The sequence below is a fragment of the Danio rerio genome, chromosome 10 (genome assembly GCF_052040795.2).
Source record: "Danio rerio strain M-AB ecotype USA chromosome 10, GRCz13ab, whole genome shotgun sequence".
NCBI classification, from domain to species: domain Eukaryota; kingdom Metazoa; phylum Chordata; class Actinopteri; order Cypriniformes; family Danionidae; genus Danio; species Danio rerio.
This window is the reverse complement of record NC_141030.1, coordinates 23,886,573-23,914,088: the sequence shown is the minus strand read 5'-3', so window position 1 is coordinate 23,914,088 and position 27,516 is coordinate 23,886,573. Positions and strand designations below refer to the sequence as shown.

Genomic DNA, 27,516 nt, shown 5'->3' with positions numbered 1-27,516 from the left:
ACTTTTCAATGCAACAAAAATACTTTCTACATTTTTGTCAAAGTGCTTACCATTATTTTTTGTTTACAAAAATGTATATTTCAAAAAGGTGCCTTTAAGCTGCAAGTCTTTACTGTTTTATATAATGTAATGAGAAATTTACAAAATATAAAAAATACTTGTTTTTAAATGCAAATTTATTATCATCCATCATAAAAAAACAAACAAACAAAAATTAAAATGTAGCCTATAGGCAAATAAAACAAACTGGCCAGCTCATTTCCTTAGTCAGAATTTATAGAATTTTATTAAATAATAAAAGATTCATTCTGCTGTGGCGACCCCTGATTAATGAAGGGACTAAGCCAAAGGAAAATGAACAAAATGTTGGTATAATGTTCAGGAAGTACAACTATTCTGACCTGATGTCCATTGAAATGGACAAAAATATATATTCTTAAAGCGTGTCTGAATTACAGGAGCCTCAAGAACTGTGGAATTTTTTTTTATAGCTGGAATTATATTTTTTCTGAAATATAATTCGGGTCTGAAGAGGTTAATTCTAACTCGCATGCGTTGCTCTTCCAAACAGGCAAAAAAAAAAAAAAAATGAACTTATAAAACAAAAAACACTGCAGACAATGCAATTAATTTGTTCAAGAAAACGCTATTTATTGTACGATACATTTAAATAAGTGTCAAAAGATTTTCAAAAAAGACATTATGATACAACACTGATAAAAAGATTTACGCAAGAAACAGGTTGAACTGACAAGAGTCTGAAATACAAGCTGGAGATGCAATATTAAATGCAAACCATGCCTTTTAAGGATTCGATGGCGTTTGTTTGTAATAAGGATTATATTGCAGACCCCGATAAAAGTACAGTAGTTCATTGGTAAATAGAGTCAAATGTAGTGTTAAAATAGAAAACACAAGCTGTTTTTCAAAGAGGGAAAAGGAATGAAGCTTAGTAAAGCAGCTAAACTTAGTACTTGCATTAATTAATTACAACAAACTAATTATCCATCTCAAATTTCCTCGTACACATTCAAAGCTTCTTCATGTATGTATAGACGTTTCTACAAGCACATATTTGATCGAATTTCTTGAAAACAAATTGTTAATACGAAAACGCAGTCACAAAAGATCCTAATAATATGCAACTGTATTGTGGCAGAACATTGTGCACTTAATCTATACTTCCCATTCAAGACAAGTATATACAGAAAACGAGAGAAGGGAAACGCTCTGTAAAGAAATCAAACAATGCGATATAAAATTACATGGCACAACATAGATTTAAAAAGAACTCGGTTTAAGTAAGACATCGGAAAGCTGCTAACTGAGGGAAAGCTGATTTGGAGAGTTTCTTTAAGATATATTTTATATTTCACTCTCTCCCTCTGTCCAAAACTAAATAATAATAAAAAAATGATGCTATCTACATTTAAAGCAGTAGGGTTGTGATATCATGAGACGGAGAAGCAGGTTCTGAGTCCAGCAGGCCAGCAATCACATTCCAAACATGATCCTGCAGAAGGAAATACAACTTTGTATTATTAAAGAAAGAAAACAACATGCTGCAGCTACTAAGCAATGGACTTTTTACAAATATCAAATGGAAAAGCACACACACATATGCTTTCTGCTGACTATTATGCAACTACAAGCAGTCATTTAGAGTATTAGAAATATACCAAGGATTTTTTGCACCATGTGGTTGTGGTGATTAGAAATCGGTTATATAAACCTATGAAACCTCTTCTAGTTTGAAAGCTCTTCTGCTTAATATCTGCTAACACTTGTTCTGATGCTCCTCAAACAGAAGAAACTTTTCCAGAAGACACCAATCAAACATTCATTCCAAAAGACTGTTAAATCCTGACATCATTAACCAGAAATGAGCTCTGCGTTTATACAGTTGAACTCAGAATTATTAGCCCCCCTGAATTATTAGCCCCCCTTGTTTATTTTTTTCTGAAACACATTACACATTTCTAAACATAATAGTTTTAGAACTTATTTCTAATAACTAATTTGTTTTATCTTTGCCTTGATGACAGTAAAAAATATTTCACTAGATATTTTTTTCAAGACACTTCTACACAGCTTAAAGTGACATTAAAAGCTTAACTAGGTTAATTAGGGTAACTAAGCAAGTATGGTAATTAGGCAAGTAATTGTATAACGATGGTTTATTCTGTAGACCATCAAAAAATATTTTGCTTAAAGGGGCTAATAATTTTCTTCCTTAAAATGGTGTTTAAAAAATTTATTCTAGCCGAAATAAAACAAATAATACTTTCTCAAGAAGAAAAAATATTATCAGACATACTGTGAAAATGTCCTTCCTCTGTTAAACATCATTTGGGAAATATTTAAAAATAAATAAATAAATAAAAAGGGGGCTAATAATTCTGAGTTCAACTGTAATTCTGGCAAATTACCATTAATCTTACAATTTCTCATTCCGGAAAATTGCTGGAATTGATTTTTTATATTTTCAAAAAGGGCCTGTTCACACATATAGACCTTTCCAGAAAATTGCAGGTAATTTTGCGGAAAGGTTTGTATGTGTGAAAGGGGCTATTGCAAAACTGTAGTAAATCTCTAACAAAACATAGTTTATAATTATTTACAAAGTAGCTTATATTCAACAATGACCAAAGAGGACCATCAAAATACATTGTAGCCAACTATCAGGAAAAAAACACAAACACACACACAGAAAAAAAAAAATACAAAAATTACCTTTGGTGTGTTTTATCTTGAACCAATACTTCTATCCTCAAATATAGTGATCTCCACCTTAAAAATCTTAAGTTAAGGAAAGTTTTATTTATATAGCACTATTTAACATAAGCAAAAGTTGACCAATGTGCTACACAATACAAATCATAAAAATATGTAAAATTATAGCTAAAACAAACAATTCGTTTGGATAAAATGCCAAATCAAAGGTAGGTTTTCAACCTACATTTAAAGACAGACAGAGATGACAAATGTAATACAGAAGGGCAGAGCATTCCACTATCTAGGACCAGTTACTGTGAAAGCACGGTCACCCCTGCATTTCAGCCTGGACTTAGAGGTGCATAATAAGTGATTTAAGCAATTCATAATAATAAGTAATGACTCATTACATAATTAAGATTTGGTGATTTAAAAACCAAGAGAAGAATTTTAAAAGTGACACAGGCAACCAGTACAACTCACTGTAAAATTGTGAAAATGCTTTTTCTTGTGATACAAGAACATTTAAGCAATCCAAATATGAAATTTTAATGTTCCTGAGCTCATTTACATGCATTTGGAACGTGTGCTTCCTGTTGCATAATAAAGAATGAAAGCACTCAAATTGCAGTGTGTTTATATTTATTCACTTTCTTATAAAACAAAGATGTCTTAAAAGGAATGTCTTTAGTCCAAAATAATTTCTTAAATTTTCTTTAAAAAAAAAATCTAATATATACACTTTATCCACAAACATTTGCATCCCTCAGCTAGTGCATACTTAAAAAAATAAAAAAAAATAAAAATAATAATAAATGTATGATATATGTAAATATATATATATATATATATATATATATATATATATATATATATATATATATATATATATATATATATATACACATATACATGTGTGTGTGTGTGTGTGTGTGTATATATATATATATATATATATATATATATATATATATAGATAGATAGATAGATAGATAGATAGATATGCTTTCTATATATACCACATTTTCCATGGCCATTAAGCTGTGAATATTATGAATACTGATGAATATGCATTAAATAGAATGTGCAATAAAATGTGTAAAATGTTATGAGTCCTCATAACATAATCCTGCATCTCTCTGCGACCCACTCAAAATGCTTCAAAAAAAAAATTTTATTTGCAAATTTGTCAGGTCAAAAAACACCCTCTTCACCCGTGAACAGACAGACATGTGAAAAAAGATAGAAAGGATACGACCCTGAGCCCCCTCTCAATGGGGTCAGTCAAAAGAAGCCCAAGAGGAGCGTAGATCTTCTCATTTTGCTCCTGGATGAACTTAGCAATCTTTTTCAGCACCTAAACAAAACACCATAATACTGAATTCCATATCTAAGTCATATTGATGATATCCACACTATATGATGATATCTCACTTTCTCATAGTGTGTTTCCATGCAGAGGAAGATTGTGTACGCAGTGAGACAGGCCAAACAGCCCTCCAGGTACGACCTGCCGCCCAGCTTCTCTGCTTCTGCATAGAGATTATTCAGGGTCTGTATGGTTTCCTCAAACTGCACCTTGTCAATCTGAAAAAACAAAACAATCAGACGATGTAAGTGGTGTTGCTTGACAGAGCTATTATATCTTTCCCCCTAGCTTTCCCAGTTTACCACACACACACATCTGGGTAGAATTTACAGAACGAACATCTGCAAAACTCCAAAAAACAAAACTGAAGTCATCTGACTGAACAATTAGAGCTGTCAGAATCAATAAAACAATTCTTTAGATGAATTTGACATCTGTAAACATTGTCCTTCGCTGTTTGCCATAAGGGTGTGTGATGTTTATAGATAATATTGTAACTGTTGTTTTAATGATGTGCAAGCTGATTTTATCTCGTATGTCATTTATTTAGCAATAAAACATGTTTTGAGAGTCCAAAAACTATACTACTTCATAAAGCCTTTCAGAATGCTGGGAAAATGACTATAATCCAGTTTAAAAAAGCAAAAAAATTGTGTATGCGTTTATTTGTTTTGTCCACAAATATAGAAATAATTTTACACATGTAGATTTTAGTTATTACTTGTATATAGTCATTATTAGGCAGAATCTGTGTGCACAGATATCCACAGATTGTTTTGCCCATCATTGGCTGGGTTTCCACTATCGCGCCTAAAGCGAGCGAGCCAAGGCCAGTCGCTTTTCCACTGTCACTTTGGGGGCCTAATCGGGCCAAATCGAGGCTTTCTTGAGGCCAGCGGTCAGCCTTTTTCAACCCGCTGAATACCTTGGGGCAAAGAGGGCCAAATGGGGCTTCGGGGCGGAGTGAAAGGAGGGGTGGAGTGAAAGGAGGGGCGGAGTGCGGACACAGTTTTTCCGATCGCACACGAGTACATGCGTCAAACAAATAAATAAATAAGGGAAAGAAAACATCTAGCCTTATAGGCTGGGGTCTTTTTGAGTATGATCACCCCTATGACTGTTTCCTTTTTAAATGTAAGGTTGTTGCAGAAAATAATAAAGTTTTAATTTATAAGTGACTTTTCTTTGCTGCGTCCTCCTTGATGTTTCAATAACGCATAATAATATTAACATCATATTAAAGACACAGCAGACAGTAAAGGTTGTCAAGAGTTTTTGTCAAGTTTAAAAGGTGTGTTTGTGCACGTTTAGATGCCTGTATGTGTGTGTGAGACCAAGCAAATAGAGCTCCCTTCACAGCTGTTGATGCAGAGTTTTTTTAATAAATCATTTGCTTCAATGATCCAGTGATCAGTTCAGTCACTTGCTTGGTATCAACATCAAGAATGAATCCAACAAATCATTAGAACAGGGACTTGCCACTACCTACTTGGGTTTTAGGCAGTTTTCACACCAGTAGATTGTTTGCTTTGTTCCGAAACAGGGATTATAGGAGTTACAAAATCGTTATGATTTGGTTTACTTGTGCAAGGCGATATTTTAACCTGATAAATATTTGTTACGTGCAGGTTAATTATCATCTAACTGATCAGAGCACACACCTCTTTATGTTCCAGATTCTCAGTCATCTGTCAAAAAAGACACACAGCAGCTCTGCGTGCTTCATGTAGATTTCATTTTAGCTGTTACATTCCTTTATTATTTTAAAAGCTTCATCAGTGTTTTATTTGTTTTGGACATTAGTGCTAAATTTTGCAATTCAAAGGATCAATAAGGCATTTCAGGTTGTTTTTACTCTATGATAATTCACCATTCATTCTTAGCGGCAGTAGATTGTCTTCATGCACCTTGCTAAGACTAATTGTGTCAGACTGATTATTTTGGTCTGAATTCAAGCTTGATTGCCTTCTTCACTTCTACCCAAATTAACCAACCTGAAGGTAAAAACACAGTGGGTTATACAACTACATGCCAGGTGTGAAAACACTTTTAGTGCTATATTTATTTATCCACGACAGACAAAAATTAATAACCACCACAAAACCATTTTATCACTGTTAATCCTAAATCCGAAAAAAAAAATTTTCCTCCCCAAAGTCCCCCTTAGTTTTTTAGGACCTCTACACACCCTGCTCTCCAGTTCGGCTGGGAACTTGGTCTGAAACTTGCAGATGGTGCCACTGGTGTAATCTCTCTGAACGAAAACCTTGGAGGCGACGGCTGCTTGCCGCAGGTCCTGCAAGCTGTGCGTCTGGAGAGAGACAGAAATAACATTATTACAAAATCATTTGTGATTTTAATACATTTCTAATAGTAAAAAGGGTATGCTTAAGGAAAAACACTTGTCCATTTTTAGACTTAATAGCAATTTCTTATTAAATTCCTGCTTTACGGAACTATTTTATGCACGTACTTGAAAATAAATCTGTAAAACCAGTTATAATCTAAAACACAAACAATTCTGACAATTATTTCGGCTATTTAATAAAACATTTAATAAAATGTCATTTATTATTGTGATGGGAGAGTTTCATTTATCATCCTTTTCCCCTTTGTCTTCATCATCGGTGCCCAAATCATCCTTAAGAAATCCTCACATTTTGCAGATTTGCTGCTGAAACTACACTTTTTATAATTATCATAAAAGCTAATCATCATTAAAAACACCGGAAAACGTGAGCATATACACCGAAACAACAAACACAACGCCCTACCTCAAACACGTAAAAATGAAATAACGCGGAGCTCGTTTTAAACTCGACAACTAGTTTTATAGTCATGTATATGCGCTGACACTGAGCGAGAGGATAGTTAACGTTAGATATCGACGTCGATAATTATCTTTGGAGACCACTAGAAAAGCGCTAACGTGTCAAATAAACGAGATTATAAACACCTGTGTGTAATCCAAATAGTTTGATAGAAAAATGTGTATTACATCGTGTGATTTTAGATGTCAATCAACTTCAGCGAATAACTGAAAAGTGTAAGATTTGATATTTTATCAACGTACCTCCGCCATAGTGGCTGCTTCTCCTCTTCCTGTTATTCAGCCTCCTCGTCCTCCTCAAAACACAGTCCGGTAGGAACTTTTACATTTATTTATTAGTTCCGATGCTAGGTCAATTCCAAACTGTACCCATTTGTTCGTCGCATTGGTAAATTTGTTCTAGATTGCAATTAAACCTTTAGTTTAGTAGCTTGGGTAGGACTATTATTAATCAAATGAGTGATCCTTTTTTAAATGTACATTTCGTTAGCCTTTTGCAAGCATAGACAGCATTGCTGTTCTAATCTCTAACAGACAGGCAGACAGACAGACAGACAGACAGACAGACAGATAGACAGACAGATAAATAGATAGATATATCTTAGATAGATTAGCCCTTTTGCAAGCATAGACAGCACATCATAATCTCTAACAGACGGACAGAGACAGATAGATAGACAGACAGACAGACAGACAGACAGACAGACAGACAGAACACTATTTGTTTTAATGCATTACCTGGACTTCAACCACTGACCTTTGCATCTTTCAATACTCTACTTAATTGGAACCAACAGTGGAAATGTCTAATGTTAGAGGCAGGAAACGTCTAATGTTTCCAACAATTAAAACACAGAGGCGGACATTGTGTAACAGTTTCAGATGTATAATAAAGTGGCAGAAGTGTATGGCTGAAAAACAAACTCATAATTCATGTATAATGTAAGCTTTAATCCTCCTTTTAAAATAAATAAAACATCTTCAAAGTTTAGTTGCACTGCACGTAAATGAAATGTAAAACAGACATGATCTCACTACATATTTAGCATAGTAATGATGCATCTGTTTGCCAGCATTAGGACAACACCATCACAACATTTCAGGGTGGAGGACATTGTGTTCCTGAATGAGAATTTGAGAAAAGAAGTCAGCCCAGTCCGGCTTTTATTAATGGTGTTAGTTCACTTTTATCCGACACGAGCCAACTTGAAGACGACAAGGTTAATGCTAAAAACAGCCTTCATCTCTCGTGTCTTCATCTGTCTTTTTGAAATCCTACTTGGACAACCTGTACAGGGTGATATAGAACAGACAAAAATCTGTATGATTGAGAACGTAAGGAAGCTGCGGTTCAGTCAGCCTCGCATGATGAATGATTCAACAGGGGAATCATTTTTTTCTAAAAGCTCCTGTGGGACACCTGAGCCATTTTTCATACCGTAGAACAGAGTTTTCTCCATCAATCTTTGCTTTTAGACATCACTGAATCATCTCAGTACTATTAAATAAAACAAGCTTGCGGCTTACAGAGATCTGTGAAGCGGATCAGTGATGTTCTGCAGTGCAAATTTAGAAGCATTTTTATGGAGTATCTGAATCATCTGCAGTTTATCAGACAGGAATGTTTGTTTGAAATGCTGTTCAGTTCACACATGAGCTTTATTATCAGCCAAACTTTTGCACTTTTTAAAGGAATCTCCGGCTGCGAAATTGAGAACAGATTTGAAAAAACATTTATAAACATTCCAGTCTGAGAAACATCTTCTTTTAAATCATTCAACCCTATTTTGTTTGCGAATTTGTGGCCCCCGAGTGTTGCTGCAGTAGATTATGTCTTTATAGTGTGGATTGACAAGATAAATAAAAGAAAAAAAAAATAGCAAGATGGTTGCTGGCTCGAGCCCCAGCTGGACCAGTTGGCATTTCTGTGTGGAGTTTACATGTTCTCCCCGTGGTGGTGTGGGTTTCCTCCAGGTGCTCCGGTTTCCCCCACAGTCCAAAGACATGCGCTATAGGTGAACTGAAGAAACTAAATTGGCTGTGGTGTATGTGTGTGCATGTGAGAGTGTATGGGTGTTTCCAAGTGCTGGGTTGCAACTGGAAGGGCATCTGCTGCGTAAAACATATGCTGTATAATTTGGCAGTTCATTCATTCGCTGTGACTAAACAGACTAAGCTGAAGAAAAATGAATGAATATAGTAATTATAATATAGTTTCACCATAGTAAGATTGAAATGTGTTGCATATTTTGAAAAAAACAATTCACATACTCCAGCTTTAAAAGGGTAGTTCTCACAAAAAAATTTAATTGTGTCTTCGTTCACTCTCTCTGCTTATTTCAAACTTGGTTGGGTTGCTTTCTTCGGTAACGCTTTCTTTTACAACCCGCAAAGTACCGCGTAAGTACAGTGAAATTACAGTGTACTTTTCTGTACGTACTGTGTAAGTATAATGAACGTATGTGTAGGTATGAGGGAACAAACCGTAATGCTTGGGTAAAAAGGGGGTAACAACCAGATGTTCATCACGAAAATGACCGCGTAAGTACAGTGAAATAACGGTGTACTTTTCTGTACCTATAGTGTAAGTATAAATAACGTTTACGTAAGTATAAGGGAACAAACTTTAATGCTCGGGTAATAAGGGGATAACAACCAGATATTCAGCATGAAAGGTACCGCGTAAGTACAGTGACATAACGTTGTACTTTTCTTTAAATTGCAAAAGAACAAACCATAATGTTTGCGTAAAAGGGGAGTAACAATAAGATATCCATCACGCAAAGAAGTATATTAAGTTTACGATGTACATTTCTTCAAGTATTGTATACATATAAAGAATTATGCAAGGATGGTGACAACCTATTGCTATCTGCAAATGTACTGTATATGCACCTGCGTGAGTACATTAGTACTCTTATTCAGTGCTTGGGTTTTATATGGGGTGTTTAATGAATAAAAGGTTTACAACCTGTGAAATTATGAACCCTTATTGTATACTGTATGTATTTTAAATCTGCAATTCAATATAAAATATATTTCCATACACTACTTACCTTATGTTTACTCGTCGATCTCACCAAAGCCATCAATGTCTCCATAACTCACTATCAACAAATAACTTTGCATGACATAGGCCTACCGTCAGGGTTCAATGCAGATTAAAACAGGCTCGCATCTTTACTGCTGTTGCACAGGGGGGCTAACTGTTGCATTTCAGTAAATGTATAGCTGATGCTTTATAGAAAAATCTAGTAATTTGGTCTTCAATCAATAAAAACTGCTGCTGTAGTTTACTCTGTTCTTAGTGTTCAAGTATACACTAGTATGTTAAAGTTCAGCTTCTTCCCTCTTTGTTCCCTGTAGTTAAAGGGTAAATACAGTATTTGTTCCCTCCTTGTTCCCTGTACTTACAGGGTAAATACCACATTTGAGGGTTGTAAATTAAAGTGAAGCTTTGTTCCTCCCTTGTTACCTGTACTTACAGGGTAAATACCACATTTGAGGGTTGTAAATTAAAGTGAAGCTTTGTTCCTCTCTTGTTACCTCCTTGTTCCCTGTACTTACAGGGTAAATACCACATTTGAGGGTTGTAAATTAAAGTGAAGCTTTGTTCCTCTCTTGTTACCTCCTTGTTACCTGTACTTACAGGGTAAATACCACATTTGAGGGTTGTAAATTAAAGTGAAGCTTTGTTCCTCTCTTGTTACCTCCTTGTTACCTGTACTTACAGGGTAAATACCACATTTGAGGGTTGTAAATTAAAGTGAAGCTTTGTTCCTCTCTTGTTACCTGTAGTTAAAGGGTAAATACAACATTTGTTCCCCCCTTGTTCCCTTTAGTTTACAATGTAAAATCTTAAAGGCAGTGAAATAAATATACAAACACACAATATATTTCTTCTTTACTTTGTAACCTTTATTTTAATAAATAAGCATTTTAAAAGACTTCATATTAATCAAACATTGTCTTGTCTATCATTGCCTATACTCATTCATTTTCTCTTCGGCTTTGTCCTTTTGTTAATCTGGGGTCGCCACAGTGGAATAAACCACCATCTTATCCAGCATATGTTTTACGCAGTGGATGCCCTTCCAGCTGCAACCCATCTCTGGGAAACATCCATACACACTCACTCACACGCATTCACTACGGACAATTTAGTCTACCCAATTCACCTGTACCGCATGTCTTTGGACTGTGAGGGAAACCGGAGCACCCGGAGGAAACCCACGCGAACGCAGGGAGAACTCCATGCAGAAACCTTCTTGATGTGAGGAAACAGCACTACCTACTGTGCCACCGTGTTGCCACCCAGCTGCAACCCATCACTGGGAAACATCCATACATACTCATTCACACACATACACTACGGACAATTTTACCTTACCCAATGTCACCACATATTTTTGGACTTGTGGGAGCACCCGGAGGAAACCCACGCTAACATGGGGAGAACATGCAAACTCCACACAGAAATGCCAACTGACCCAGCCGAGGCTCGAACCAGCGACCTTCTTGCTGTGAGGCGATTGTGCTACCCACTGCGCCTGCCTATACTCAAACAGCAAAATAACACATTATTTCATTCCCCCTTTTTTTCTGGCATCTCTTGCTTGGCTTCCTCTTCTGCTCTTCTCAGCTTCCACTGAGGACTCTGATGGTGAGTGGCTGATGAAATCCCATGGGTCTTGCTGCTCTGCATTTATATAAAATATATAAACAGACAGAAAGGCTTTTAGTAAGCTATAGACATGTTTATTTTCCTGTTTAATGTGTGTGTAGTGGTTGTCCAACAATTTCACACACTAAACATTTACAGATACCATACAGACACTATACATTACTATCAAACAAAAGTACTATCATCAGATCATATGGGAGATTGTGATCATTTATAGTGATAATAATTAAAGCGCAGAGGGGAAAAGGCTTAAATATATGTGCAGGCAGTATAGACTTTGAAGTAAAGATTATTTGCAGTTCAGTGTACATATTTAAATTCTGTGTCACTCATTAAATGGTAAGTAAATGTAACGTTTGGGTTAACTACCCCTAAGGTTAGTTTTTGATTAAAGTACATGTCTTAACCCATCATTAGTCCTAAATAAAGTGAAAGGTAACATAATATGGTTGATGTACTGTTATGGACCCTTTTTACATTTCAGCACAGTGAATGGGAAAGTACAACACATTTTTTTTACAATCTTCTTTGCTCAAATAAAATGAAAACTTTACGATGGTGTTGTCTCGACAATTAGAAAAATAAAAATATAGTGTGAAACTGATAACGCCAGCAAGAAGAGAGAATAACTTCTAATTTACTCATGACCATAGACACTGTTTGAAACACCTCGCACTTGTAATCATATTATATAATGCATACGTAGATACAAATAAATGTTATTTTATAAAAAAAAATCATATAAAAAACTCAAGGATTTTAGATCCTGATGATCGTTAAACGCGTCATAACAGTGTTGTGAAAAGGGTGTAATTGTTAAAAATAGGTACAAACATCAGATATAAACAAAAACCTAAACAAACACTTCTATGTACATAACGTCATAAAAATACTTGTTTTATTTACCTCGCGCTGCCCTCCTTGTACTGCCTTGAACAGGAAATTCTGGTAATGGAGGACGGAGAGTTGAATCGATTCGTCTTCAACAAACCGATCAGTGTGACATCAAAACATCGCGAGAACAACAGACAGCTCCGTGTGCATTTGAATCCATCTCGCGATATTGTATCACTTCAGGTACGCGCCTACTGATTCGTTGATTCAAACGAGTTGTGAATCAAGAAGCCTCTAAAGATCCGAATCAAACTGCAGCAGCACGCCACGAGGTTTTGCTCAGACTTTTGGGACGTTTGGAATTGCTCCGTCTTGTCACCATGTAACACATGTGAGTAAATCGTTGTCAGTAAATAAGGCTATTGTTACGATTAGAAATTGTGCATTAACCAGATTATATTTATTTTGTTTCATTTGTTTTTAGCGTAACATTAACGTTAGTTCATGGCCGAATCTAAACGGCCAGCAGCGAAAATTTACCAATGTTTACTGTCGTTTACTTTGCACATCTTAGAAATGTTGCCAAAGTTCCTATGGATTTAGTTTCTTCATGTCATTCCAGAAAGACTGGATGATGAGCAGGTCAGATCTCTGTGGCTGTTGTCATACTGACTGTGCAGACGATTTTCTCCCTTTATACGTTAATTACAGCAAAGTTAATGACAAAATTAATGTTTGGAAATGTAAATTGATATTTTCTGTAGCATGCCAGTTTGATATATCAATAGCCCCCCCCCCAATTACTAGTAAGGTTTGCCTAGGACTTTAGCACAGTAGCCTACTATTTAAGCCTTTTCCCCTCTGCGCTTTAATTATTATCACTATAAATGATCACAATCTCCCATATGATCTGATGATAGTACTTTTGTTTGATAGTAATGTATAGTGTCTGTATGGTATCTGTAAATGTTTAGTGTGTGAAATTGTTGGACAACCACTACACACACATTAAACAGGAAAATAAACATGTCTATAGCTTACTAAAAGCCTTTCTGTCTGTTTATATATTTTATATAAATGCAGAGCAGCAAGACCCATGGGATTTCATCAGCCACTCACCATCAGAGTCCTCAGTGGAAGCTGAGAAGAGCAGAAGAGGAAGCCAAGCAAGAGATGCCAGAAAAAAAGGGGGAATGAAATAATGTGTTATTTTGCTGTTTGAGTATAGGCAGGCGCAGTGGGTAGCACAATCGCCTCACAGCAAGAAGGTCGCTGGTTCGAGCCTCGGCTGGGTCAGTTGGCATTTCTGTGTGGAGTTTGCATGTTCTCCCCATGTTAGCGTGGGTTTCCTCCGGGTGCTCCCACAAGTCCAAAAATATGTGGTGACATTGGGTAAGGTAAAATTGTCCGTAGTGTATGTGTGTGAATGAGTATGTATGGATGTTTCCCAGTGATGGGTTGCAGCTGGGTGGCAACACGGTGGCACAGTAGGTAGTGCTGTTTCCTCACATCAAGAAGGTTTCTGCATGGAGTTCTCCCTGCGTTCGCGTGGGTTTCCTCCGGGTGCTCCAGTTTCCCTCACAGTCCAAAGACATGCGGTACAGGTGAATTGGGTAGACTAAATTGTCCGTAGTGAATGCGTGTGAGTGAGTGTGTATGGATGTTTCCCAGAGATGGGTTGCAGCTGGAAGGGCATCCACTGCGTAAAACATATGCTGGATAAGATGGTGGTTTATTCCACTGTGGCGACCCCAGATTAACAAAAGGACAAAGCCGAAGAGAAAATGAATGAGTATAGGCAATGATAGACAAGACAATGTTTGATTAATATGAAGTCTTTTAAAATGCTTATTTATTAAAATAAAGGTTACAAAGTAAAGAAGAAATATATTGTGTGTTTGTATATTTATTTCACTGCCTTTAAGATTTTACATTGTAAACTAAAGGGAACAAGGGGGGAACAAATGTTGTATTTACCCTTTAACTACAGGTAACAAGAGAGGAACAAAGCTTCACTTTAATTTACAACCCTCAAATGTGGTATTTACCCTGTAAGTACAGGTAACAAGGAGGTAACAAGAGAGGAACAAAGCTTCACTTTAATTTACAACCCTCAAATGTGGTATTTACCCTGTAAGTACAGGTAACAAGGAGGTAACAAGAGAGGAACAAAGCTTCACTTTAATTTACAACCCTCAAATGTGGTATTTACCCTGTAAGTACAGGGAACAAGGAGGTAACAAGAGAGGAACAAAGCTTCACTTTAATTTACAACCCTCAAATGTGGTATTTACCCTGTAAGTACAGGTAACAAGGGAGGAACAAAGCTTCACTTTAATTTACAACCCTCAAATGTGGTATTTACCCTGTAAGTACAGGGAACAAGGAGGGAACAAATACTGTATTTACCCTTTAACTACAGGGAACAAAGAGGGAAGAAGCTGAACTTTAACATACTAGTGTATACTTGAACACTAAGAACAGAGTAAACTACAGCAGCAGTTTTTATTGATTGAAGACCAAATTACTAGATTTTTCTATAAAGCATCAGCTATACATTTACTGAAATGCAACAGTTAGCCCCCCTGTGCAACAGCAGTAAAGATGCGAGCCTGTTTTAATCTGCATTGAACCCTGACGGTAGGCCTATGTCATGCAAAGTTATTTGTTGATAGTGAGTTATGGAGACATTGATGGCTTTGGTGAGATCGACGAGTAAACATAAGGTAAGTAGTGTATGGAAATATATTTTATATTGAATTGCAGATTTAAAATACATACAGTATAGGGTTCATAATTTCACAGGTTGTAAACCTTTTATTCATTAAACACCCCATATAAAACACAAGCACTGAATAAGAGTACTAATGTACTCACGCAGGTGCATATACAGTACATTTGCAGATAGCAATAGGTTGTCACCATCCTTGCATAATTCTTTATATGTATACAATACTTGAAGAAATGTACATTGTAAACTTAATATACTTCTTTGCGTGATGGATATCTTATTGTTACTCCCCTTTTACGCAAACATTATGGTTTGTTCTTTTGCAATTTAAAGAAAAGTACAACGTTATGTCACTGTACTTACGCGGTACCTTTCATGCTGAATATCTGGTTGCTACCCCCTTATTACCCGAGCATTACAGTTTGTTCCCTTATACTTACGTAAACGTTATTTATACTTACACTATAGGTACAGAAAAGTACACCGTTATTTCACTGTACTTACGCGGTCATTTTTGTGATGAACATCTGGTTGTTACCCCCTTTTTACCCAAGCATTACGGTTTGTTCCCTTATACCTACACATACGTTCATTATACTTACACAGTACGTACAGAAAAGTACACTGTAATTTCACTGTACTTACGCGGTACTTTGCGGGTTGTAAAAGAAAGCGTTACCCTTTCTTCTTTTGAACACAAAATATATTTTGATATTTTCAATAGCTTTTGTCCTTAGAAGGCAATGGCTTCCGTTTTCCAGCATTCTTCAAAATGTTTCCTTTTGTGTTCAACAAATAAAAATTAACCCAGAACTGTCCCTTTATTCAATCTGTCACAATGTTTTAATTAAGTTATAATTTTATAATGCCGCAAATATCTAAATGCACATTATATCGATCAATGTAATACAGTAAATAACTGTGACAATGTCAATTTCAGTAACACTATTATAATTGTTATTAATATTTAATGATGAAAATATTTAGTATTTAGTAACATTTTAAAACATTTTAACAAAAATATTTTTGTTTGTATTAAAACTAGGCAGCATGGTGGGGCAGTCGGTAGCACGATCGCCTCACAGCAAGGTCGCTGGTTCAAGCCCCAGCATGGGTCAATTGGCGTTTCTGTGTGAAGTTTGCATGTTCTCCTCGTGTTTGCGTGCATTTCCTAAGGGTGCTCCGGTTTCCCCCACAGTCCAAAGACATGCGCTATAGGTGATTTGAAAAAGGTTAATTGGCTGTAGTGTATTTGTGTGAATGTGAGAGTGTATGGGTGTTTCCTGGTGTTGGGTTGCAGCTGGAAGGCCATCCGCTGTGTAAAACATATGCTGGATAAGTTGGCAGTTTATTCCGCTGTGGCGACCCCTGATTAATAAAGGGACTACGCCAAAAGAAAATGAATAAATGAATGAAAACGTATTGCATAAGAATAAATAAAAAAATAAAAAATAAATAAATACTTAATTTAATTTATATTTAAAAATTGAACTGTGAAGTTGTGCATTACTGCCAAACATATGATATCTTCAATTTGCTTTAGTGTGGTGTTTTTGTACTTTTGACTGTCATGGATAAATAAATATGACACTACATCCTCTGGGAGGTGAAGGGCAGCATGCACCCTTTTAAATCAAAGAGTCATTCACAAAATCAATTATTCAAATGATTTATAATATTTGATTCATTTAGAAAGTAAGAAGTGACTGCACTGTTCCCTGAGTGATATCTATAGAGCCCTGCCCATGACATTCAGAATTATTACTGTGTATCATGGCCATGAATTAAAAATGAGCATGGAAATTTGTTTAGTCCCTGTTTAATATATCTGTGACACACTATTATAATTTTGCAACAGTCATGATGTGATATGACACACAATATTTTTTAAAACATAAGTTAAACACAAGGGGCGAGGCAGTGGCGCAGTAGGTAGTGCTGTTGCCTCACAGCAAGAAGGTTGCTGGTTCGAATCTCGGTTCAGTTGGCGTTTCTGTGTGGAGTTTGCATGTTCTCCCTGCGTTTGCGTGGGTTTCCTCCAGGTGCTCCAGTTTCCCCCACAGTCCAAAGACATGCGGTACAGGTGAATTGGGTAGGCTAAATTGTCCGTAGTGTGTGAACGTATGTGTGGATGTTTCCCAGAGATGGGTTGTGGCTGTAAGGGCATCCGCTGCATAAAAAAAAAAATCTTGCTGGATAAGTTGGCTGTTCATTCCGCTGTGGCGACCCCAAATTAATAAAGGGAGTAAGCTGACAAGAAAATGAAATGAATTGAAAGTTAAACATATAACAAATGTAAAACGCAAAAAATCCATAATATTCAGAATTATGAGCAAAGCTTTGTCTAAAGTCCATACAGACAACCAAGCAAGCCCAAAATGTAGTAAGCTTAAATCAAATACTCCACAGCATCTCACCTCCAGCAAAGGTTTCTTTACAGTGTTCTGGAACTGTATTTATATTTCACCATGCCAGGGGATCTGAAAATATGTTTAACTAGTAGTGCTGTGCAAAATATCAGGAGAATATCAGATTCCAGCCAAGTCATGACTGGAGACGTTCATAAATCTCTGAATGACTCTCATTTATCCTTGAACCAGATTCACGAGACAGGTGGTCCGACTGGAGAAATACTGATACCACCAAAGATCTGGAGTTCAGGCAGAACATTTGCAAGTAAACACATCCCAATGACAGCTATATTTCTGTGAAATTAAAACATCTTAAGCGATGACTAGTTCAGCATCCCGTGATAGCATGTCTGTTTTCATTCAACTGTCACTTCATTAAGAGCATTGTGAAAGGATTCTGCTGTATGTGTGTGGTTATGAAAGCCAGTACAGCTGCAGCAACGTGAGAGAGGAAAGGCCCATGTTGACATTTGTATTGTTGTTAGTATGTGCATAAAATCTGCTCTCAGATCAGTGTTAAAAAGCAACTTGAAGCAGCACAGGAAGTCTCATCATCACAAGCATCTGCATCCCAGTTCCAGAAAGGCAGCCAAAAGTTGCAGATGCTTCATTATAAATTCTTTGTAATGTGTCTTTGTTGCAGAGGAGCCATCCGGATTGCTTTGACCGACTTGACAAACACTGTTATAAATCAGCCTGTGGAACTTTTATAGAATTGGATCAGACATTTTACAGATGCACCACCGACACAGTCCATGTATACAGCCATTTTCACTTACATTTTATTAGTCTGTTACACAAGGGCTCTGCAACCCAAACTCTTTAACAAATGCAGCTGTACGGATGTCAGTTTTACTATTTTTACCAATTTCTGTTTGCTGAAAGACTCTTGAAAGGATTTCATCTACTCTGAGCTTTTATGTTTGTTTTGTTTTCTGATTTATGCATGCAGATCAATGGTTAATTTTCAAACTGACCAGATAAAAGCTCCTTTTTATGATGCAATTATTGTATTTTGATGATATATGCTAGCAAAATTTCACAAATAGTGTGATATGGCTCAATATTAGTAAAAAGTTGCATCCTTTCAACATGGGCATTTGCTCAGTGCATTTGTTGACTGTACCTAGGTTGTGTTGAAAGTAAAAAAAAAAGTCTTTGTACACCTAGATTGAGTTTGTTCAATTAAAAAGTCCTATATACAGACTCAGGCGATGCAGTGGCACAGTAGGTAGTGCTGTCGCCTCACATAAAGAAGGTAATGGGTTGAAGCCTCGGCTGGGTCAGTTGGCGTTTCTGTGTGGAGTTTGCATGTTCTCCCTGTGTTTGCGTGGGTTTTCCCCACAGTCCAAAGACATACAGTACAGGTGAATTGGGGAGGCCGAATTGTCCGTAGTGTATGAGTGACAATGAGTGTGTGTGGATGTTTCCCAGAAATGGGTTGCGGTTGGAAGGGCATCCGCTGCATAAAAACATTCTGGATAGGTAGGCGGTTCATTCCGCTGTGGTGACCCCGGATTAATAAAGGGACTAAGCCGAAAAGAAAATGAATGAATGAATGAATGAATATACTGACTCACTCATAAAGACATTCTCTCATCGCTGGCAGAACCTGCACTGAAATCAGCATCAGTAAAACACTGACCATTTTTTAATAGCAAATTAAATCCTCAGCAGCAACTTTTTTGCTCTAGAACAATTAATAGATTAATTAGACCAAATGCTGCCTATTAGATATACCCTAAACTAATGATATATCTATTGGGACTTACACAAGTGCCAGTGGTAGATTCCAGAAGAAACGGCAGAGGTAAAGATACTATTGGCAGCTTCATAAATGATGAACTAGACATCTTTATGAACCACAAGTTCAAACAATTAAATAAACTATTAAATAAACTATATATATATATATATATATATATATATATATATATATATATATATATATATATATATATATATATATATATATTTTTTTTTTTTTAATTACAGTAATGTGAGTATTTGTAATTAGTTACTTTACACCACTGTTAATAGCAATAAAATAAAGTGTGAGCCTATTATCTTTAATAATTCTAGAGTTAGTTCATTTATGCTTGTTTTAAAATATTTTTTTCTGTTTTTAATTGAATTGTAAAATTGTATAGTTTATTTTGTTTTACCCTCCTCTCATTTTTGCAAATTTCTAAAAAGTACACAATCTAAACATATACTCTACCTGACAAAAGTATTGTCGTCAATTCCAGTTGTAAGAGCAAGCAATAATAACTTGACTTTTAGTTGATCATTTGGAAAAGTGACAGAAGGTATAGACTTTTCAGATGAACCATCTGTTAAACTACACCTCCATAATCACAAATACTGCAGAAGAGCTATTAGAACCTGTATGGACCTAAAGTTCTCGCAAAAATCAGTCAAGTTTGGTGAAGAAAAAAATCATGGTTTGGGGTTACATTATGTGTGGGGGCGTGAGAGAGATCTGCAGAGTGGATGGCAACATCAACAGCTCGAGGAATCAAGCCATTTGTGCTGTACATTACATTACAAACCACAGGAGCGGGCAAATTCTTCAGCAGGATAGCGCTCCTTCTCATACTTCTGCCTTCACATCAAAGTTCCTGCAAGCAAAGAAGGTCAAGATGCTCCAGGATTGTTCAGTCACCAGATATGAACATTGTTAAGCATGTCTGGGTAAGATGAAGGAGGAAACATTGAAAATGATTTAAAAGAATCCCGATGAACTCTGGGAGTCCTGCAAAAATGATTTTTTTTCATACCAGATGACTTTATTCATAAGTTATTAGAGTCTTTGCAGAGATGGATGTATGCAGTCGTCCAAGCTCATGGGAGTCATACACAGTAGGCTATTATTGTTTTTCCACTGCACCCTGACTTTATATTCTACACTGTACATTATTTCTGTTAAATGCCTGCTTAATAATTTAGTAGATTTGTTTCTTTTGCAACGTTTCTTCTGTATTTATTTAAGAAACCACAGAAATCAAAATTTACAATGCATTGTAAATATGACAAACCCGACCCTTCATGCTTTTACGACCCTTTTGACCCAAAATGAGTGATTCGTTCGTGACTTGATCATCAGCATCATTAGACAGAAATGTTTAAGTCTGTTTTTCATGCGCACAGCACAAACTTGTCACCAAACAGGCGCAAAAGGGTTAACTAATAGATTCAGTTTCGCGTTGCATAAAAAAGGTAATTTGTCATTCAAGAGCATTGAGCAATCCTATCGTTAAGCCAAGCCGGTTGCATTACTATTGGTTGTTTCTTTGAAACGCGTTCATTAACTCTCGCGACGCGCACCGAAAAGCAGCGCGCGCCCAACACTCTTATCAAAACTGAAGAGACCGAGGACGAGTGCGCGCGGTAGCGTACTAATGCAAACAGAGCTCTTAACACAGCGACGCATGTGGATATAACTGTTCGGTACAGTATTTTCGTCCTTGTGCCATGAAGAACCTTGCCCTGAAGCTGTGGATCTCCATCGTTCCGTTTCTTTGTCTGCCGCTGCTCAATGCCTTGGAGGATGAGGACTACATCTGGCCACCGGACAGTTCCGACAAACACCCGCCGTGTGTGGACATTCCCGAGGACCTGAGACTGTGTTTTAACGTTGGCTACGGGAGGATGATGCTCCCCAATCTACTGGACCATGAGACCATCGCGGAGGTGAAGCAGCAGGCGGTCAGCTGGGTTCCGCTGGTGCACAAAGCCTGTCACAAGGGCACACAGGTCCTGCTCTGCTCGCTCTTCGCCCCAGTGTGCCTCGACAGACCCCTATACCCGTGCCGCTGGTTCTGCGAGGCTGTCCGGGACAGTTGTGCCCCCATCATGCAGGCGTTTGGCTTTCCCTGGCCAGAAATGCTCAGATGTGATAAGTTTCCTTTGGGCGAGGTTTGCATTTCATCGAACGCCACCAAGAGTAATGAAACAGACTTAATCGCAGGTGAGTTTATGTGTGTATTTGTATTGAATTTCTCGTTATTCTGCTTTTTAATCCTGTATATTAAACATAGAATTTTTCTGTTAAGTTACGCTGTTTCTAAATAGGCTATTGTATTTATGTATTTACTTTATGTAATTTTATTTAGCTACTTTACATAAAAAACTTTAAGACTTTAACATTTTAATCAGGTTTTTATTATTATTAAGTATTTATTTATTTAAATCAAAAATTTAAATGATTTAAATGATTTATTTGAATCTCATTTAATAATATTTTGTACATAAATTTCATTTGTTAATATTTTTGTTATATTATTGTTTAATTATTTAATACTAACAACATGTTTATCTCAATAAAATGCTAGATCTTTTCATTCATTTCAGGATTCATTTTTACATTTTTTTATGCTTTTTCTCTGTCCATCTTATGAATTATTGATAAAAATTGTCAAACAAACTATACATATTTATTTTAACAACACACATATTTAACATTTAACAACAATTTCCACATAATATAGCTTTACATACAAAATTGTATATATAATATTCTGTACATACACTTTTCAAATTGTATATAGTTGAAGTCAGAATTATTAGCCCCCTGAATTATAAGCCCACTGTTTATTTTTCCCCAATTTCTGTTTAACGGAGAACATTTTTTTTTCAACACATTTCTAAACTTAATTTCTTAATAACTCATTTCTAATAACGGATTTGTTTTATCTTTGCCATGATGACAGTAAATAATATTTCCCTAAATATTTTTCAAGACATTTCTATACACCGTAAAGTGACATTTAAATGCTTAGCTAGGTTATTAGGTTAACTAGACAGGTTAGGGTCATTAGGCAAGCAATTTTATAAAGATGGTTTGTTTTACAGACAGTCGAAAAAATAAATAGCTTAAAGGGGCTAATCATTTTGACCTTAAAATGGTTCATAAAAAATTTAAAACTGCTTTTATTCTAGTAATTCTGTTAACTGTCGCTGTCATTGTGTTGCACTGTGGAAACCTCTGCCATGAAAACAAAGTCTTCTTATGTGTAAACATTCCTGGAAATAAAGCTTTTACTGATTCTGATTCTAGTTGTTTGCAAAGAACCCCTGTAGGGGAGCCCAGAGTGTTGTAGACAATCATTATAGTAAACAGTGTCAATCTTATCTGTAAAATATAATATAGTTTTAATTGAGTTAATTTACAATTCTCATTTAAATGCATCTTTGTTTAATAAATTGTTTTAAATTTCCTTACTATTATTATTAGTAATCAGCAGGCGTCAACACTATTGTTCTGTAGTGTATGGTTTTATAATGCTAATTGTGTGCTAAAATCTGTTTGTGATGCATGAATGACAAGGTTACTGATGTCAGTATTTTGCATAAGATATTTTAAAGTGGTGTCAAAGTCCTAAACATGGAGTAATCAATTTGCAAACTGTATATTATTGTAAGAGTTTAAATGGAAGAAAAAAGTGCCTTTTTACCGGACATGATTTGATAAATATTTAAACTATTTTACTATATATACAAACTGTATATGAATATATTATATAAATTATGTAAGTAATATTGTGAAGAATTGCTAACAAGCTAATGAACAATCATTATTGCATTCATCCCCTGTGGCAGGACATTTGGATTGAATCTTTCCTCTTTTTTCTTCTTCTGCAGGTGGCTCATCTGTTTGTCCAGCATGTGAAAATGAGATGAAAACAGATTTGATTCTGGATCAGATGTGTGCCAGTGAATTTGGTAAAGAGACACTGATATTAATTGATGCATTAAAGTTATTATTAGTGTAATAATATTGTATTAACTTTGAAACACCAAACAAAAATAGTTCAGACTGCATCTAAATATATCATATTTAAAAAGCTTTAATAAATAAATTAAAGATGAATTAACATTAAAAAGGATATTGTCAGTAAGAAGTTGCTTAACAACTAAGAAGTACGATATAGTCAGTAAGAAGGTGAAGAGAATAAACGATTGTCTCTGAAACACAACTGAAGTAAAATTTAAAGTAAAAAGTAGCCTTTACTGAAAAGACTGAAAGCAGTATTGGAAAACAAATTATTTTATTGTACAATTCACACCGCTGCCAACTAATTTTCTATTTATTAATACTTAGTAAGACAGTTGTTGGATTTATGTATTGGGTGGGATTAGGAATGTAAAATAAGATCATACTTCATAAGTACTAAGAAACAGTTATTAATTTATTAATAGGCAGGTAATAAGCCAGTACTTATAGTATGGATTGTTACTAAACGTGTTACTCAGTTGTTTTTCCCTGACTAATATAAAAATGCTAATCTTTTGGTTGAAACTCACCACAGAATGAAAGGCATTTGGGTTCAAAACAGTTTTGAAAACGAGGTCTTAGACTATTATGCAGATCTGTCTGAAACACATCGAAACACACTTTAGATCTGAAGGCTTTTGGCAAAGATCTTTTACAATCATAAGCAAATCTCATTCCAAGCACTGTTCAGTACACTGCTACTAACGCAAGTGATTTCAAAATGCTTCGTTTATTGGCCAAAGCTTAATGATTTCAAGAGAACAAAACCCGAACAACTGATTCCCATCATTGTGATTCTGTACTGGTCCAGATTTTTTTTGCTTCAAACATTTGTTTCCAATAATATTGTTGCTTAAAAAAAAGGATTTCTGATATTACTGTCTGCATTTGCTCAGCCTAAATCAAAATTTCTCTCTTGAGACAATAGGAACGGTGTAGAGTTGCTTAAACACAACAGCATGTGTGTTCACACAACTGATAAACACTTAGTGTTGTGTGTATTGTTTACCACTGCACTGCTCTTTTTTGTTGCTCCCTTCCCATTATTTTGTTTTCAATTGCAACACTACGTCAATCTTTTTTTTCTTTTTGTATATGCATATTTCATGTCTTTTTTTTCGTAGACTAACATATATGACAGGGGATTATTAGATTTCAACCGCAAGTGGAGAAATTACGGATTTATACAAAGCAGATCTACTTCTTCCATTGCTAATGCAGTTTTTAGCAACCCATGATGTGGGCTGAATCCAGCAGCTTACTTTTTTTCAGGGTCTGAGATGTTGTCAAAGACAGGAAGCTCGCCTCTGGCAAGAATTTCACGGGACCTTTTATTTTTATGGCAAGCTATCAAGGACTAACCCAACAAAGACTTTTACTAGCCATTATAGAATGACTGTGTCTCAAACTATGCATCCCTACACTGTAAAATGTGAAAATGAAAACGTGTAGTTAACTTTTTCCATTGGATATTTCTACCTGATCTCATCCTAAAACGAAAACATAATCATTATTTGGTAAATGTAACCATATGAAATCAGCATATTAAAGAACTTTAGGATGGATAGTGATGGAAATTGAACTTGTAATGGTCTTTTTAAAATAATTTTCCACAATCACACCAGTGTATGGTTTTCACATTATAGCAGATCATAATGTTTATTAAAGTACACCATGTCAAGTATTTGGTCAAATTTCACACTCTTCATGGAATAGGAACATTGTGCAGATCACTGAATGATGAAGTCATAGAGAACTAGAACTTCAATCAGACACTGTTAACCTTATTATGTGTTTGCAATGTTTGAATTGCCAGGTGTGCCTCAGGGATCGATAATAAGGCCTATTTAGCAGTAATAATAAGTACGTTTTTGAGGAATTGTGCAATTGATCCTGATCTTGGTTGGATTTTGAATTTGATTCCGACCCAAGAAATGTATTCACACACACGGAATGATATTGCAATACAACACATTGCGCCATGATCCAGCTTTGCACAATTAGCACAGAATAGCATCTGAAAGACATAAACTAGAGTGAGTTCTTGGCTTAAATGTGAAAACCAATGATGAAAAACAGCCAAGTGCTAAGCACAGAATGAAAGGCATTTGGGTTCAAAACAGTTTTGAAAACGAGGTCTTAGACTATTATGCAGATCTGTCTGAAACACATCGAAACACACTTTAGATCTGAAGGCTTTTGGCAAAGATCTTTTACAATCATAAGCAAATCTCATTCCAAGCACTGTTCAGTACACTGCTACTAACGCAAGTGATTTCAAAATGCTTCGTTTATTGGCCAAAGCTTAATGATTTCAAGAGAACAAAACCCGAACAACTGATTCCCATCATTGTGATTCTGTACTGGTCCAGATTTTTTTTGCTTCAAACATTTGTTTCCAATAATATTGTTGCTTAAAAAAAAGGATTTCTGATATTACTGTCTGCATTTGCTCAGCCTAAATCAAAATTTCTCTCTTGAGAGTGCTAAGCATCTCCATGGCGAAGAAATACAACAATGACCTTAAGCAAAAATACTTCAAATATTTGCGTTTTCCTTCAATACTTGAAGGATTTCGCTTTTAAATAAAGGTTTTACCTTGCGTAACTGTTTCAGACGTTGCATAACTCTTTTAAATGTTTATTCAGGATTTCTTCGGTGTGCCATGAAATTGTCTCATTTAAACTCGTGAACTTTAATGACTTGTGAAAATCTAAAATCAACATTTTTTTTTCTTTTTGCAGCAATCAAGACGAAGATCAAAGAGGTTAAAATAGACAACTTGGACCGAAAAGTCATTCTGCAGAAAAGGAGAAAACTGGTGAGGGCTGGAAGTATGAAAAAGCAGGATCTGAAGAAGCTTGTGCTTTACCTGAAAAGTGGAGCACATTGTCCATGCCAACAGCTGGAAAACTTAGAGAACCACTATCTAATCATGGGTCGAAGTGTGGGGAAACAGTATGTCTTGACAGGCATTCACAAGTGGGACAATTCTAGCAAAGATTTTAAGAAGACCATTAAAAAACTCAAAAACCATAAATGTCCGTCTTATGATCACGTGTTTAAATAATAATCACTTGGAAACGAATCTTACAATCATAACATGATATTACTTTTTATGTTACATGCCACAATCTAGTTTCAAAAGAGCTTGTTTCACAAACAAATGGTGAAAAAAGTGCAGACAAGTCTTATTTAGTTCAATCTCAAGATGTTTTTCTAATCAATCATCATTATGAGTTCTGCTTTCGCCTTTTGATTTATCTTGTTGGATTAATATCTATCGGTGCAATCTGTTTAAAATGTTTATATTGTAATATTCATCACAGCTGTCAGTTATTCTTCTATTCAGTACAATACATAATGCACAATACCTTAGATAATAAAGTGACAACCTTAACAGTACATTTTGTCTCGCATAGGATGCAAATCACAATTATTCTCGCAGTGAAATGTGTCCTATAGCATGCCTGTGGACTTGCACAATGCACTGTAATCAGTCAACATTAAAACAGAATGTATTTTTAATAGATCTGACTGCTCTGGTGTCTTTATTAGATGTTGAACATAGGCATGAGCTGGTATAAGATTCTGACGATATGATGACCTTGGATAAAATATCATGGTTTGACGGTGATGTAATTACTGCTCTAAAATAAGTTATTTTCAAATGTCTGGGTAAAAATAAAACTTTTTCACCGCTTTGAACACAATATATTTTATTTTGAGAAACATGTCAGGCTAAATCATTCACATGACTCATTGACTTCTGCTGTCTTCATTAGTTTCAAAAACACAGATTTCTTTACAATTTTAAATGGCATCTTTGGATATCTTTTCTGCTGGAGATACTCTTGTCATAAAAAAACATGTAAAAAAAACAACAACGTAATATACACATACCTCAAGAACGGTATAGCAAAAAATGTTGGTGGTTTTAAAACCTTGACTTTTCCAAACCGCAGTATACCTTGAAAACAGCTATCCCCCATGCCTAGTTGAACATTAGTGACCAATTTCTGTAGTGTGGAAAAGCAAAAGACGAGTAGCTGTTTTGACCTGCCAAATGGTCTCACATTTTAATAGGGCACATGCTGTGAAATCACCGCGAACTGAGATCACATTAGAGAAATTTCAGACACTGCATGCGCACTGTGTAAGCAAAC

The 27,516-nt window shown here is 35.7% G+C and overlaps 2 protein-coding genes and 1 long non-coding RNA gene across 5 annotated transcripts; 2 read left to right on the top strand and 1 right to left on the bottom strand.

The window, feature by feature from the left end:
- Positions 1-626: 626 nt before the first annotated feature.
- Positions 627-7,220, bottom strand: golga7 (golgin A7). 2 transcript variants are annotated; one of them, XM_087269860.1, is made up of 6 exons: positions 6,859-7,220; positions 6,273-6,395; positions 4,150-4,302; positions 3,971-4,072; positions 2,734-2,790; positions 627-1,513 (listed from the first exon to the last, which is right to left on the bottom strand). In XM_087269860.1, exons 1-5 carry the CDS (start codon positions 6,922-6,924, stop codon positions 2,746-2,748), a joined length of 489 nt encoding a protein of 162 aa, XP_087125986.1. In that variant the 5' UTR covers positions 6,925-7,220; the 3' UTR covers positions 627-1,513; positions 2,734-2,745.
- A 5,553-nt stretch (positions 7,221-12,773) lies between these two features.
- On the top strand, positions 12,774-14,318 carry LOC147842046 (uncharacterized). Its single transcript, XR_015501097.1, has 2 exons — positions 12,774-12,823; positions 13,516-14,318. It is a non-coding gene; the product is annotated as an uncharacterized LOC147842046 (long non-coding RNA).
- Positions 14,319-20,932: 6,614 nt separating this feature from the next.
- sfrp1b (secreted frizzled-related protein 1b) lies at positions 20,933-26,880 on the top strand. Of its 2 annotated transcripts, none has more exons than XR_015500581.1 (3): positions 20,933-21,544; positions 23,218-25,433; positions 25,833-26,880. XR_015500581.1 is itself a non-coding variant. In NM_001083571.1 (3 exon segments), coding segments are annotated over 3 exon segments (903 nt in total). In that variant the 5' UTR covers positions 20,949-21,048; the 3' UTR covers positions 26,421-26,880.
- The last annotated feature ends 636 nt before the right edge of the window (positions 26,881-27,516 follow it).

Excerpts from the sequence above, each read along its gene's own strand:
- golga7 (XM_087269860.1), bottom strand. The coding sequence starts at position 6,924 with ATGACTATAAAACTAGTTGTCGAGTTTAAAACGAGCTCCGCGTTATTT. Across the intron at positions 6,396-6,858 it reads TTCATTTTTACGTGTTTGAG|ACGCACAGCTTGCAGGACCT; the intron begins GTAGGGCGTTGT and ends GTCTCTCTCCAG. Across the intron at positions 2,791-3,970 it reads TTGAGAGGGGGCTCAGGGTC|GTGGAGATCACTATATTTGA; the intron begins GTATCCTTTCTA and ends AAGATTTTTAAG.